General features: G+C 45.4%; 1 protein-coding gene across 2 annotated transcripts in view; it reads left to right on the top strand.

The window, feature by feature from the left end:
* The first annotated feature begins 1,065 nt into the window (after positions 1–1,065).
* Positions 1,066–15,003, top strand: part of LOC140421981 (actin-related protein 2) — a 76,865-nt gene continuing 62,927 nt past the window's right edge. For both annotated transcript variants that reach the window (XM_072506958.1, XM_072506957.1), the window contains exon 1: positions 1,066–1,205. In XM_072506958.1, coding sequence (XP_072363059.1) covers positions 1,158–1,205 — 48 coding nt within the window. In that variant the 5' untranslated portion in view covers positions 1,066–1,157. The remainder of the gene's footprint in view (positions 1,206–15,003) is intronic.

The raw sequence follows: 15,003 nt of genomic DNA, 5'->3' as shown, positions 1-15,003 counted from the left end.
GCAACCCAATCCTCTGCTTGCTGATTGTTAATTGGCCCAATCTGCTGAGCCAGCGCCATAGCAACCACATTCTCTGCCCTAATGATTGACCCATCCCACTGTGCCAGCACCATAACAACCTGATCCTGTGCTCACTGATTGGCCCATCCAGCTGAGCTGGCGCCATAGCAACCCGATCCTCTGCTCGCTAATTGGTCCATCCTGCTGAGCTGGCACAATAGCAATCTGATGCTCTGTCGCTGATTGGCCAAATTGGAGGACCCACCGCCATCGCAACCTGATCCTCTGCTCAATGATAGGTCCAATTGGCGGACCCGCTGCTATAGCAACCCGGTCCTCTGTTCACTGATTGGCCCATCCTGCTGAGTTGGTACAATAGTAATCTGATGCTCTGTCGCTGATTGGCCAAATTGGAGGACCCACCGCCATAGCAACCTGATTCTCTGCTCAATGATTGGTCCAATTGGTGGATCCGCTGCTATAGCAACCCAATCCTCTGCTTACTGATTGGCCCATCCTGTTGAGTTGGTACAATAGCAATCTGATGCTCTGTCCCTGATTGACTGAATTGGAGGACCCACAGCCATAGCAACCTGATCCTCTGCTCAATGATTGGTCCATCCTGCTGAGCCAGTGCTCTGGCAAACCAATCTTCTGCTCGCTGATTGACCCATCCTGCTCAGCCAGCACCATAGCAACCCAATTCTTTGCTCACTGATTGGCCCTTCCTGCCGACATAGCAACCCAATCCTCTGCTCCTGATTGGCCCATCCTCCCAGCCGGTGCCAAATCAACTTGATCCTCTGCTTGCTGATTGGTCCATTGTGCTGAGCCGGTGCCATAGCAACCCGATTCTCTGCTCGCTAATTGGTTCATCCTGCTGATCTCTCATGATCCTCTCCGACCAATTAAATATATTATCTTTTGATACTCGGCCGCCAACGGGAAAAATCCAAGTGATAAAATCAGCGGATTAACTATTGTTTTAATAATTTTATTCAGTGTGTCCCATGCTCGACCTGCCAATCACATTGCGTCATCGCCATGTCCCCGCCTCGAGCGGAAGTGGCTGGTCACGTGTGGCCGCGCCCTCGGGAGCGGGAGGCGCTGGTTTCCGGTGTGAGGCGGAAAGTTTTAGCTGGAGGCGGCTCGGGACCATGGACAGCAAGGGCAGGAAGGTGGTGGTGTGCGACAACGGCACCGGGGTAGGTGTCCGCCGGGGGTGGGGGTCAGCAAGCGGGGCCGAGGGCTAGGCCCCCGGGACTGGGGAAGGGGTGAGGGGCGGGCACGGCTCTGTGAGAGGCGCCTCGGGCCCTGCCTCCTGCAACAACTCCCTACATTGATGTAGCGCCTGGAAATGGTTCCGCTCGGCATGGCGCCCGCACGGAGGCCACTCGGCCCTCTTGATCTCAATGTGCCGCCCGCCTCGCTGGGTAACACACTCGCATTTCGGGTCAGCAGGTTCTGAGTTCGAGGCCCCCACTCCAGGGGCCGGAGCACAGGAAGCCAGGCTGAGATTCCTCGGGCAGTAAGGAGGGAGTGCTGCAGTGTCGGAGGTGCCCTCTGTCCGCTCACACGTTAAACTGGGTCTCACGCCACAGTTTGAAGAGGAGCAGGGGAGCTCCTTGATGTCCTGGGGTAACCTTCCATCAATCCACATCACAAAAAACAGGACATTGATCATTTTCAAGTTTATCTTTGTGGGATCTTGCTTCGCGCAGTTTGACTGTGGTGTTTCCGGTATCGGGATTACCCTTAGAAAGTAATGTATTAGCTTTAAAATTATTTGTTTTTTTGAAATGTTTTTTATTGAGTTATCATAGATTATCATAGAATTTACAGTGCAGAAGGAGGCCATTCGGCCCATCGAGTCTGCACCGGCTCTTGGAAAGAGCACCCTATCCAAGTCATCACCTCCACCCTATCCCCATAACCCAGTAACCCCACCCAACACTAAGGACAATTTTGGACACTACGGGCAATTTATCATGGCCAATCCACCTAACCTGCACATCTTTGGACTGTGGGAGGAAACCGGAGCACCCGGAGGAAACCCACGCTGACACGGGGAGGATGTGCAGACTCCGCACAGACAGTGACCCAAGCCGGAATCGAACCTGGGACCCTGGAGCTGTGAAGCAATTGTGCTATCCACAATGCTACCTTGCTGCCCCAAGTTGCTTAAAAATTATTTTGACTTTCCTGATGTATGTAGTACACGATGCTATAGAAATACAAGTCTTTTGTTTCCTATTCGCATCGTTCTGTCACTTTCTCCATTATGCGTTTTCCTAGCTTCCCCATGGATGCATTGAAACTGTTCCCTTCAGCCACTCCCTGTGGTAACAATTTCCACATTCTCCCCACTCTCTGGTTGAAGAAGTTTCTTTTCATTTTTTACCGGATTCATAAGTGACTGTCATATATTTATAGCTGAAATGAAATGAAAATCGCTTATTGTCACAAGTAGGCTTCAAATGAAGTTACTGTGAAAAGTCCCTAGTCACCATATTCCGGTGCCTGCTCAGGGAGGCTGATATGGGAATTGAACCCGTGCTGCAGGCCTTGTTCTTCTTTACAAGCCAGCTGTTTAGCCCACCGTGCTAAACCAGCTGAAATTCTTCCCCACCACTGGGAACATTTCAATGCCTACCGAATCATTTCAAAATTTTTAAGACCTCATATCAGGTTACCCCCTCAGTCTTTCAAGGAGGAAAGTTCACTAGCCTATTCAGATTTCCCTAATGGTTACCACCCATCAGTTTTGGCATCATATTTGGGGATCTTTTTACATCATCTGTGCTTCTATATCCGTTTTGTAATTGTGAGACTAGAACTATGCACAGTACTTCACTGTGCTCGAACTACAAGTAAAGCAACCCCAGGCACTTCACTGGAATGACCATCAAATAGAATTTAACACTGAGCCATGAAAGGCGATATTGGGACAGGAGATTCGGGTTAGGGTTCAAGGTGATCGGTTTCAAGGGGTGGATTGAAGAGGAGAGAGTGACTGTTCGGTTCAAGAAGACAATTTTAGAGCTTGGGCAGCATAGCTACCAATTACTTGGAAAATGCAAACAGGCGATGAGCAAGGGGTCCTGAGTTGGAGAAGTACAGGAATTTTGGAAGGTTCTCGGGAGGGAGGAGGTTCCAGAGTGACAGCATTGTCTCTCCCAACTGTCTCATTGGTCAGCAGAATTGGGAGTGGCTGAGCCACTACTCATTGCTGCCAGGTATCTGAACCAGACTGAGGTGGGGTCTGGAATGTGCTGCTTGCAAGGGTGGTGGAAACAGATGCAATCATAATTTTCAAAAGACGATAAATGGGTACAGAAAATACTGTAGGGAAAGAGTAGAGGAGTAGGACTATTGTGTAGCTCTTTCAAAGAGCCACGCTGGCATGATGAGCTGAATGGTCTTCTATGTTGTGTCACTAGAAAGGAAAACTATTGAGACCAGACAAATCTCCGTTTTATTGTTTTTAAAAAATGAAGTTAGGCCTTCTCTTGTGGGTTTGACTATTGGTTGCTACTCTTTGTAATTGCTATGCACAAAGTTTAACGTTGGCTCCCTGTACCTGGTTTTTGAGAATGCTCCTGTAGATTGGGGTGTTCATTGTGCAGGTTGATGTCCAAACAAGGAGACTTGAAAAAGTGTGTGCCTTGAGAAGGTTTGTGGATATCACTTGAGCAAATCTTTTGGTATATTACAATTACTTCAAAATGTCTTTGTATGTTCATGTGTGATGGAACTTTCTGCACTCACTCTGCTAGCTTTTGTGAACAGTTTAGTTGATAGGCATAGTGACAAATGGTAAGAAGCACTTGGGCTCCTCTTGGTTAAATTTTGTGATTTGAGTTACATGAAGCTTTCCTGTGAGTTGAAATGAAATGAAAATCGCTTATTGTCACAAGTAGGCATCAAATGAAGTTACTGTGAAAAGCCCCTAGTTGCCACATTCCGGTGCCTGTTCGGGGAGGCTGTTACGGGAATTGAACCGTGCTGCTGGCCTGCCTTGGTCTGCTTTCAAAGCCAGCGATTTAGCCCTGTGCTAAACATACTATCTTCCATTTCAGAACCCACTTCACAAGAAATTGACCATTTTATTCATAGTAGTAATTGAAACAAATGCTTTTTGAACAATAACTGTTTTCCTTTCCAGTGTAACAAGTGATTAAATGGAACTGTGGCCTCTGGATTAATGAAATAGTGCTGCATAGCTACTTCCTGTGCTAAAATATCTTTGCTGACTTAGTGAACACCCTTGGGGAGAAAACTGCAAACATCAACTGACAGGAAGAGTGTGCACTGGCCTCAAGCCACATTCTTCAGTGTGGTTATGAGCTGATACATACCTTAGAGCATGTATAGACTGCGTCGACTGTGGTATGTTGTGAAAGGGTACAGACGATATGCCTGAAAATGTAGTTTACCCATTGATTTGTGCTTTTGGGGAAGAAAACTTTGTAAATGGGTGATTGCATTATTTGGTGTTTGTAAATTGTGCACGCCTTGTTTTATCCCATATTATGGACTGAGGTTATTAATTTCAGCAAGACAGGAGTTGTGGAATTGTATTTGATCATACTGCATTGAATGGGAAAGGTGGAAATGGACAAGGGTTCCACTCTTTATTCCGGTCAGCTGTCTGTTTACAGCTGGAGAGGGTTTGCATATTGATATCAGGCGGAAGCAGTAATGGGACTGGGTGTGGCTGTGATTACCTCCTGAGGTGACCAGCGTGCTGACCCTCACAAACCATTAGTTACTCAATGCACACTCAGCGCATGTGTAGGTTTCCTTGAATTAGAGTTAACACTTGAAAAAATCAACAGGGTGTTTTGATTTTTGAACAATTTTAACTCCAATGAAGGCAGTTGTGTTGGTCATTAATTTAATTAGTCACATGTCCTTTCCCTCCAGTCAACAGTAACTCGGATTATGTAGCATCTTAACATTGTTTCCTTTTGACAATAGATCATTCTTCAGTGATTTGAAAATTAAATTGAATTGGCACTCGCAAGAAATATATTTGCAAAGCTGTGGCGAATGAATGGTTGAATTTAGACTGAATGACTTGCTCTGCAGGGAGTCTGAATGGACTCAGTAGGTCGAATAGCCTCCTTCTGTCCCGTATATCTGTGTTTTTCAAACTTTTTTTCTGGGGACCCATTTTGACCAATCGGCTGTTCGTCGCGACCCATGTCGGCCAACTTTGGTGACCCACCATTTTTGCTTACCTTTAATGCGACAGCTGAGCCTGCTTGGTCCTCATGATTTCACTTACTTGCTTTGTCATTCAGTGTTACATTTCTGTATGGATTGTTCATCAGAGGCCCGGGACACTGCTCTGAGATGCTGTGGATTCTCCTGAGCCGTTCTCTCCAGCAGGTTTAGATGTGAGATCCTGTACTGTTTGTGTCTCTGGCCCCCTCTTCCTTATTACAATATGATCCATTTTAAATTTTGCAGTCCTGTTGCTAGTCTGCTGCTGACAAAATGGAGGAATCTGAATCGTGCCCAGAGCACGTATTTGGGATGCGTAACCTGCCCTCTGCCGTCGCTTCAGGCAGGAAGACTGCATTGAATTTAAAGAAAAGTCTTCTGGGTCAGAACGCTGACTTCAGGAGGAGATGGTGTTTCTTGCTGGGCTCCGGGCATGCGCACTGATGAGCGGGCATACATGTGCAGCATGCCCGCATTTGGAAAGCTGGTTGGGGCCGTCATTTTTAAAAGCCGAATGTTGCACATTAATTCCTGCCATCGGGAACGCCGTGATGGATAGCTCTGTGACCCACCCACAACCCTGACTTTGAAAATGGCTGCCGGAAATTATTCTGTGATCAAGTCACATGAGGTGGTTGAGCAAAAGCTTGCTTAAAGAGGTGGGTTTTAAGGAACGTCTAAAATAAGGAGATTCCAAAGCTTTGGGCCCAGTCAACTGAAGGCAAGGTGGAGCGATTAAAATTGCAGAGAATAATTTTGAAATATTAACTAAGTGAACACGAGGGCAGCAGGGTGGTGCAGTGGGTTAGCCCTGCTGCCTCACGGCGCCGAGGTCCCAGGTTCGATCCCGGCTCGGAGTCACTGTTTGCACATTCTCCCCGTGTTTGCGTGAGTTTCACCCCCACAACCCAAAGATGTACAGGGTAGGTGGATTGGCCACGCTAAATTGCCCCTTGGAAAAAATGAATTGGGTACTCTAAATTTAAAAAAAACAATGAGCACAGTCACAACTATAATTTTTGTGTCCAAACCCATTACTAAGCTGTGGAAAGCATTTAGTCTGTTACATGTGGTTCAGCTGTTCGCAAAGATTCCATATTATATCTTGCATATTTGTGCAACGTTTATCTGAAGCTGTTAAAATGGAAGCATTAAATGGTGTATCTAACTGGGTAGTTTGCTTTGTTTGAATGCACCATTTAGTTTGTGCAGTGGTGAGAATGAAGTGCTTGCTGTCCCATTGATCGCTTCTCGGCTTTTAGCACAGGGCTAAGGAGCTGGCGTTTAAGGCAGACCAGCAGCACGGTTCAATTCCCGGACCAGCCTCCCCGAACAGGCGCCGGAATGTGGCGACTAGGGGCTTTTCACAGTAACTTCATTTGAAGCCTACTTGTGACAGACAATAAGTGATTTTCATTTCATTTCATTTTTCATTTCATTTTGGCTAAGATCAAGCATCAAATCAAATCCAAGGTGAGATGTAATGTGTTTTCGTGTCAGCTTGGATCTCGTATGTCTTTCTGGTGGAGACCATGAATTGGCTTCAATTTGAATTGGTTTTTGGAGCAAGCAATGAGATGGATTAAGGGTTTGCCCTGTGCACTCTGCACAACACATTAAAAAAAACAATTGCCCCATTAATGCTGCCTGTCGGTCAGAAGGTAACGGTTAAAGTATAGTAATCAGTCAGTATAGTTTGAAGCGCGTTGTAAAGTTCCATAATGCATGCTGGAACATCAATGTTTTGCTAGCAAAGATTTACTGCGCTAGTGCACCTAACTTTACAAGAACAATTTCCCAGTGTTTGGAAATGCTGGGGATCAAAATGAAAACTCCACTGGTGGTCACCATCTTCAAATCTGATGCAAGTTGAAAATCTCAATATGTGTAACAATTTAATCTTGCCTTGGGTATCACCATTTTATTGCTGTGTATGCTTGTCTGGCTACATTTTCCTTTTTTTTGGAATTTCCCACTCATTGTGTAAATGAGTCTTCAACTATTTAGGACTTGATTGTGGTTCTACAGTAAAGCGGCAGTGAGCTTCCTTCCTTTGCACTAATCTGTAGATCAGTGGCTTATTTTCATAAAACATGCTGACCGGTCACAGGAAAAACACCATGTTTCCAAAGTATTATTTTTCGCAAGAGCCCACAGCAAGGTCTCGCCCTGGTGGGGCGGGACCAGTTAAACCTGTATCAGTGACTACTGCAATTGTGGTTTGGTATTGGAAAGTGAACAAGGTCTGTACTAGATGTAGCAGGTACCTCTGGGTTCTGTGCTGCCCTTGATATATGCCACTGATTTTAACATGGATTAATACAAAGAATTTGGTTGATATATTAATCCCCTTGGGGACTGCAGAACATGAGGTGGTCCAGGAAGATGAGCTGGAGTGAGCAGATAAGTGACACATATAGCTCAGTGTAGATAAATGAGAAATGGAGCATTATAGAGGAAGTCGTTGACATGCCCTCAAATGGTAAAATTCTCAAGTTGAGGAACAGAGTCCAGATCTTTAAAAGCAGAACTGCAGATGAATGATGTCACAGTTACTGCACCAACTGCTTGCCTTTCTATAGCACTGTTAACATAGTAAACCATTTCACTGTGCTTCAGTGGAAGGTTACCAAATAAAGTGACAGCTCATACACACAGGGCGTGCCCATAAGGAGATAATGGAAGCAGGTGAGCAAAAGCTTGATGAAGGGTATGACTTAGGGTGCCTTAAAGGAGGAGCGAGAGGTGGAGAACAAAGTTTAAGGAAGGAATTCAGCTGAAGACACGGCAGCTGAAGATGGAGGATGCACAAAGGACCAGAATTGGAGGGGTGCAGAGATCCTGAAGACTTGCAGGCTGAAAGAGATTTTTCAGAGATAGCGGGGTGATCCCACAGTGATTTGAAAACAGAAATGATGATTTTCAAATCAAGGCAGCCGATGAATGTTAAACTATATAAGGTAGTGGATGTTAGAGGAAGTTGCCCTCGCTGTGCTCTGATGATAACAGCAATACTGAGTTCAGTTTCTGGTTATTGAGACTAGGAGGTTTTTGCAGAACTTCGGAAATAGTGGGAGAGCTTTATGATTAGTTCCTGTGATCCAGCCTTTAGTGTTCATGAACGTTGGAGAAAACTGGGTTTTTCAGTTTTGAAAGTTGGTGACCACGAAGTAGTAACTTAGTTGGCGGTACTGAAAATATATTGGTAATGAAAAACTTGTAAAATACTGCTAAAACCATAACCGTAGAGGAAGTGGTGGGGGAGGGAAGGTTGAAGCAAGTAAGACAAATGTAGGACTGATATCAGGAAGTGCTTCAATGACTGATACATGAAATGAACTTCTGCATTGGTTTATGAAGGTGCAAAACACTGGAGTCATTTATCAAATGCTTGTATCCTAATATGGGGGCTTTCTGGATGAAGGGCTACAATGTCAACATTCATTTAATGGAAAGGACAATGATTTCATATTTGGGTAGTGGATATTGAATCAAGAAGATGATAATGAATTTGTACAAAACAAACGTCCAGCCCACAGCTGAGAACTATGCTCTGTGACACTGCATTATGGAAATTGAATTTTCTCGGTATCTAACTTATTGAATCACAACCATTTAAAACATGATAAGATCACAAATGTAAGCAATGTTAACACAAGTTTATCAAGGATATGATCATTGAAACTGGGATGTACCCTCTCCAAGGCCACTAAACCTTTCCTGAACTGAAAACCGTGAAGATTGTTCAGACGAGGGATGTGTGGCATCACCCGGTAAACCTAGATTGGTCTTTATCGTAATAAAACTTACACAAGCCTATTTCCTCACTTTGTGATTTGTGTCACAGGTCAAAATCCACCAATTGCAATGAGCTTTTTAAAAAAAAAAGTGTAGAGTACCCAATTCTTTTTTCCCAATTAAGGGACAAAATAGCGTGGCCATTCCCCTAAGTTTCATAGAAAGTCAAGTCCTAAAATTTCATAGAATTTACAGTGCAGGAGACCATTCGGGCCCATCGAGTCTGCACCGTCCCTTGGAAAGAGCACCACATGCCTCCACCCCATCCCCTTAACCCCACCTAACCGTTTGGGCACTAAGAGGCAATTTAGCATGGTGAATCCACCTAACCTGCACATCTTTGGACTGTGGGACGACACCGGAGCACACGGAGGGAACCCATGCAGTCATGGGGAGAAAGTGCAAACTCGACACAGACAATCACCTGAGGCTGGAATTAAACCCTAGTGCTGTGAAGCAACAGTGCTAAGCACTGCATCTGCTTTGTGGGGGTGAGACCCACGCAGACACGGGGAGACTGTGCAAACTCCACACGGACAGTGATTCGAGGTTTGGATCGAACCCGGCTCCTCTGCGCTGTGAGGCAGCATTGCTAACCAATGTGCAACCGTGCCGCTCGAGAATGAACTTTTTATACCTGCTCTCCTTCCTCCCAACCTGGGTATGATCTTGACCATTACAGAAACATTTTACAAGGAGATCAGAGCTGGGAACTAAATATTCAGGGGTATGTGATATTAAGGACAGGCAGGAAGACGAGGGTGGGATAACTTTGTTAGTATGAGCTGGAATAAGTACGAAAACAAGAAATTATCTTGGATTGGTGATGTAGAATCCGTATGGGTGGAGGTAAGAAATAACGAGGAAGAAGGTGTGGTGGGAGTAAGCTCTACTATAGACTCTGTAGGCTCCCTTACTGTAGGATGGAGAACAAATCAGGGAATAATGAGGGCAAGTAAAAAAGGCAGTTCATAATCATGGATGACTTTAATTTTGGCATCTTTTATCAGTGTCACAAGTAGACTTACATTAACACTGCAATGAAGTTACTGTGAAAATCCCCTAGTCGCCACACTCCGGCGCCTGTTTGGGTACATGGAGAATTCAGAATGTCCAATTCACCCAACAAACACATCTTTCAGGATTGTGGGAGGAAACCCATGCAGACACAGGGAAAATGTGCGGACTCTGCACAGACAGTGACCCAAGCCAGGAATCGAACCTGGGACCCTGGTGCTGTGAAGCAACAGTGCTAACCACTGAGTGGCCATGAGGAACAATTCGTAGTGTATTTTGGTCAGTTTCCAGAATAATATTTTGTGGATCCAACAAGAATAGGCTATATTATGACCTGGTAATGAGGTGGGTTTAGTGAAGAATTTGAGTAGGAGATCCCCATGGACAAGGTTTTTCAAAGTGCGGGTTATGACCTGCGGGCAGTGTCCAGAGGCTCACTGAGTGATCGTTTGCAGCCTTCCCGCGGTGGTCCTGACCACTGGAGAAAGTGCCCAATGGCTACTACCGGCATATTTATTGAAATAGCCTGAGCCGCACTGTCCAAGCCAGGGTTGATCTTCAGTCTCATCACTCTCCTTTCCCGAGCCGAGGTTTGCTAACAAACCTTCATGTCTTGAAGCAATTACTATTCTTTCACATGCGGAATTCAGAAGATGACTACAGTGATGGAGGCTCAATTCAGCATGTTCCGTGAAGGCCAGTTTCTTGGTATGTGAGACATCTTGACAAAAGTTTTGCAGCATCAGGTAGAGTTAACCAATGGGACTCTGAAAGGACTAAACCTACTTGTCACTTTATGCTGGAGGCAGCTCATGTTGAGTGTAGCACAACTGAAGGGCATGGCTTGGACTCTGCAATGGATGCTGGTGGAAAAAGGTGCCCCAGAAGATCATGCAAGTGAACATTGGTCACAGGGTAACGGCCCAACTCCCGATAGGGATGAGAGGTCAAAGTCACGAGCATGTGTATCAGGAAGTGAAGTTGGACTATTGCAATCAGCAGATCCTGGAGTCTGCAGCATCGCATGAGCAAACGGGAGACAGTTAATGCAGTCTGTTTAGATGCAAAAAAAAGCCAGACGCTTGTTTTGGAAAAAGGATGCTTGGATCTGATCTCTTACACCTCCAGCAAACTATACTTTGGAGATACTTGTGGAATAAAATGTTGATTCTGTAAATGCCACTGGGTTGAGTGTCATTTTTGGGACGGTCCTGCTGGCTACTGTATGAATCTTGGTTGACGATGAGTCCTGCTAGTGACCAGCGTATTCCGGAACGGTTGATCTAATCTTCCCTTGTGTACATGCACAAGTCTCCAGATTATAAAACTGAATTCATTCATCATATGTGATGTGTGAGACAATACCACATGAAAGGAAGCTATAGAGATTAATAATATTCCAAGAATCCTTAAATTCTGGAAAGGTCCAAAGAGGATTGGGGAAACTGCCAATGCCACATCCTTATTCAAAAAGGGAAAGGTGACAAAAAACAGGTAACTATAGGCCAGTGTTATGGACCAGGGTTAGCAAACCCCAAAGTGCATCATGGAGTTCATCTGACCCACAACTTTTAATAGATTGTGGTATGGGGAGCACACTGCCCACTCTACAGGTGTGGTATAGCAGAAATGGAAAAGTATTTTTTAAAGCAAAACAAATGTTTATTCTATGAATTCAAGTTAACCTTTTTAAAACATACAGTGAACATCTTAGCAACCGTTAATTCAAATACAACCCCCAAAGAATGCAACACTAAGTAATGCTTAAGAACTTCCCAAACAACATCCAGAAGACAAAATAAACATCTTTTAACAGAAGCACATCAGGTTTACATTCATTTCTGAGAACATTTATAATTCTGAATTCACCAAATGATCAAGGGATAGTCTTTTCATGGCAGAGAGATCAACAGTACACCTGCTCTGTCTGGCTTCAGCTCCAACACTGAAAACGAAACTAAAACGCACCCTGCAGCAAACAGCCTAAAATGAAAGTGAAAAGCTGACAGACAGCCCAGCTCCACCTACACTCTGACATCACTGATAAGCACCCATTTCTTAAAGGTATATTTCTTAAACACTCATTTCGTAAAGGTACTCTCGCACGACACCAGTTAGCTCAACATTGGTCATTTGGAGCATCATGCCTGACATTTATCAGAATTTGAGGTGGTAATGAGCAGGGTAATTGAAGGGGAGCCAGTAGATGTAATATACTTGGATTTCCAAAAAGTGTGCGATGAGGTTCCGCACAAAAGGCTACCTGATAAGAGAAGAGCTGATAGTGTTGGGGGTAGAATATTAGCATGGATAGAGGATTGACTAACTGATAGAAGACCGAGTTGGGATAAGAGGGACATTTTCCGATTGGCAACCTGCAACTAGTGAGTGCCAATGGGATCATCAGTGCTGGGGCTTCCAATTATTTACATCATGTATTAATGACTTGGATGAGGGAAGTGAACGTACTGTTGCCATGTTGTGGATGTCACAAAAATAAGTGGGAAGGCAAGTGGTGAGGATGACGCAAAGAGCCTACAGAGGGATATAGGAAGGTTAAGTGAATGGGGGAAAACTTTACAGATGGAATATAATGTAGGGTAATGTGAAGAATAAAGGAGCTGAATATTATTTAAATGGAGGTAGCTGCAGCACAGAGGGATTAGAAAGCATCCTATCTGGCTGCATCGCAGCCTGGTATGACAACTGCTCGGCCTACGACCGGAAGAAACTTTAGCTCAGTCCATCACACAAAACTGTCTCCCATCCATTGACTCCATCTACACCTTCCGCTGCCTGGGGAAAGCGGGCAGCATAATCAAAACCCTTCCCATCCTGCTTACTCGCTCTCCCAATTTCTTCCATCAGACAGAAGATACAAAAGTCTGAGAACACGCACAAACAGACTCAAAACCAGCTTCTTCCCCGCTGTTACCAGACTCCTAAAAGACCCTCTTATGGACTGACCTGGTTAATATTACACCACTGTATGCTTCACCCGATGCCAGTGTCTATGTAGTTACATTGTGTACTATTGTTGCCCTATTATGTATTTTCTTTTATGTACTTAATGATCTATTGAGCTCGCAGAAAAATTCTTTTCACTGTACCTCGGTACACATGACAAACAAATCCAAATTTGGGTCTGTGTGCATAAATCACAAAGCATGCAAGTTTAGGTCCTGGGAAAGGTAAATTGAACGTTAGAACATAGAACATTACAGCGCAGTACAGTCCCTTCAGCCCTCGATGTTGCGCCGACCTGTGAAACCACTCTAAAGCCCATCTACACTATTCCCTTATCTATATGTCTATCCAATGCCCATTTGAATGCCCTTAGTGTTGGCATTTATTTCAAAGGGAATGGTGGATACAAATAGGGAAGTCTTGCTAAAACCATACAAGGCACTAGTTAGACCACAACTGGAATATTGTGATCATTTCTGGTCCCCTTATCCAAGGAAAGATACACTCATTGGAGGCAGTCCAGAGAAGGTTCACTAGGTTGATCCAGGGTATGGAGGGATTTTCATATGAAGAGAGGTTGAGTAGGTTGGGCCTTTACTCATTGGAGTTGAGAAGAATGAGAAACCATCTTATTGAGACATATACAGGATTCTCAGGGGGCTTGACAGCGTAGATGCTAAGAGGTTGCTTCCCCATGTGGGCGAGTCTAGGACCAGCGGGCATAACCTCAGAATAAGCGGTCGCCCATTTAAGACGGTGAGGAATTTGTTCTGAGGGTAGTGAATCCGTGGAATTCTTTACCGCAGAGGGCTGCAGAGGCTGAGTAGTTAAGTATGTTCAAGGCTGAGATAGACAGATTTTTAATAAGTAAGGAAATCCAGGGATATGGGGATAAAGTGGAAAAGTGGAGGTGAGGATTAACACACCAATTATCATCCCATGGAATGGCGGAGAAGACTCAATGGGCTGAATAGCCTACTTCTATGTTTTCGGATCTCTTACAAGATTGCCTTGATCTAGGCTGCTGAGAATGAGGATGACATACAGGGCCTGGTGGTGAAAACGGAGATGCACGAGGCACAACACAAAAGGTGCGTGGAAAGGCTGGAGGTGCTGGAGAATAATGCGAGGAGGAAGAATTTAAGGATTCTTGGTCTTCCCGAAGGTGTAGAAGGGGCGGACGTCGGGGCATATGTGAGCACAATGCTGCACTCGTTAATGGGATCGGAGGCCCCGACGGGTCCGCTGGAGGTGGAGGGAGCCTATCGAGTTATGGCGCGAAGACCGAGGGCTGGAGAAATTCCTCGAGCCATAGTGGTGAGATTTCTCTGATTATAAGGACAGAGAGATGGTCCTCAGATGGGCAAAGAAAACTCGGAGCAGTAGGTGGGAGAACGCGGTGATCCGCGTATATCAAGTGCATATCAAGTGCAGAGGTGGCGAGAAGGAGGGCAAGCTTTAATCGGGCCAAGGCGGTGCTGCACAAACTGAAGATTAAATTTGGAATGCTGCAACCGGCAAGACTGTGGGTCACACATCAAGGGAAACACCACTACTTCGAAACGGCAGATGAGGCGTGGACATTTATTGTCGAGGAGAAACTGGAGTGAGCGGGCCATAAAAAGAACGTTTGGGACAAAGTGGGGGGGTGAATATGGGGGGTGAAGGGGGGGAAAAGGGGGAAGAGATGACTTCCCAGGTTGTTAATCCTGCGACCCTGTAACTTTTCTCTCTTCCCCATGTCCTGGAGGAGGGGGAGAGGGAGGATGAGGAGCTGAGGGCGCCGGCCATTGGGGGCGGGGACAAAAGGGAAGCGCGGGCTTTGTTCCCGCGCTATGGTAATCACGGAGGGAACAGGGAAGCAGGAAGGAGGGGGCCTCGCACCGTGTAAGCCGAGGTCGGCCAGAGTTTGCTGTCTTCTGGGAGCAACATGGGGGTGCAATTACGCTAGTTTGTGATCTAGCCGGGGGGGGGGGGGGGGGGGGTGGAGTT

Source organism: Scyliorhinus torazame, chromosome 1, assembly GCF_047496885.1.
Source record: "Scyliorhinus torazame isolate Kashiwa2021f chromosome 1, sScyTor2.1, whole genome shotgun sequence".
NCBI classification, from domain to species: Eukaryota; Metazoa; Chordata; class Chondrichthyes; order Carcharhiniformes; family Scyliorhinidae; genus Scyliorhinus; species Scyliorhinus torazame.
This window is presented reverse-complemented; position numbering and strand designations above follow the sequence as displayed.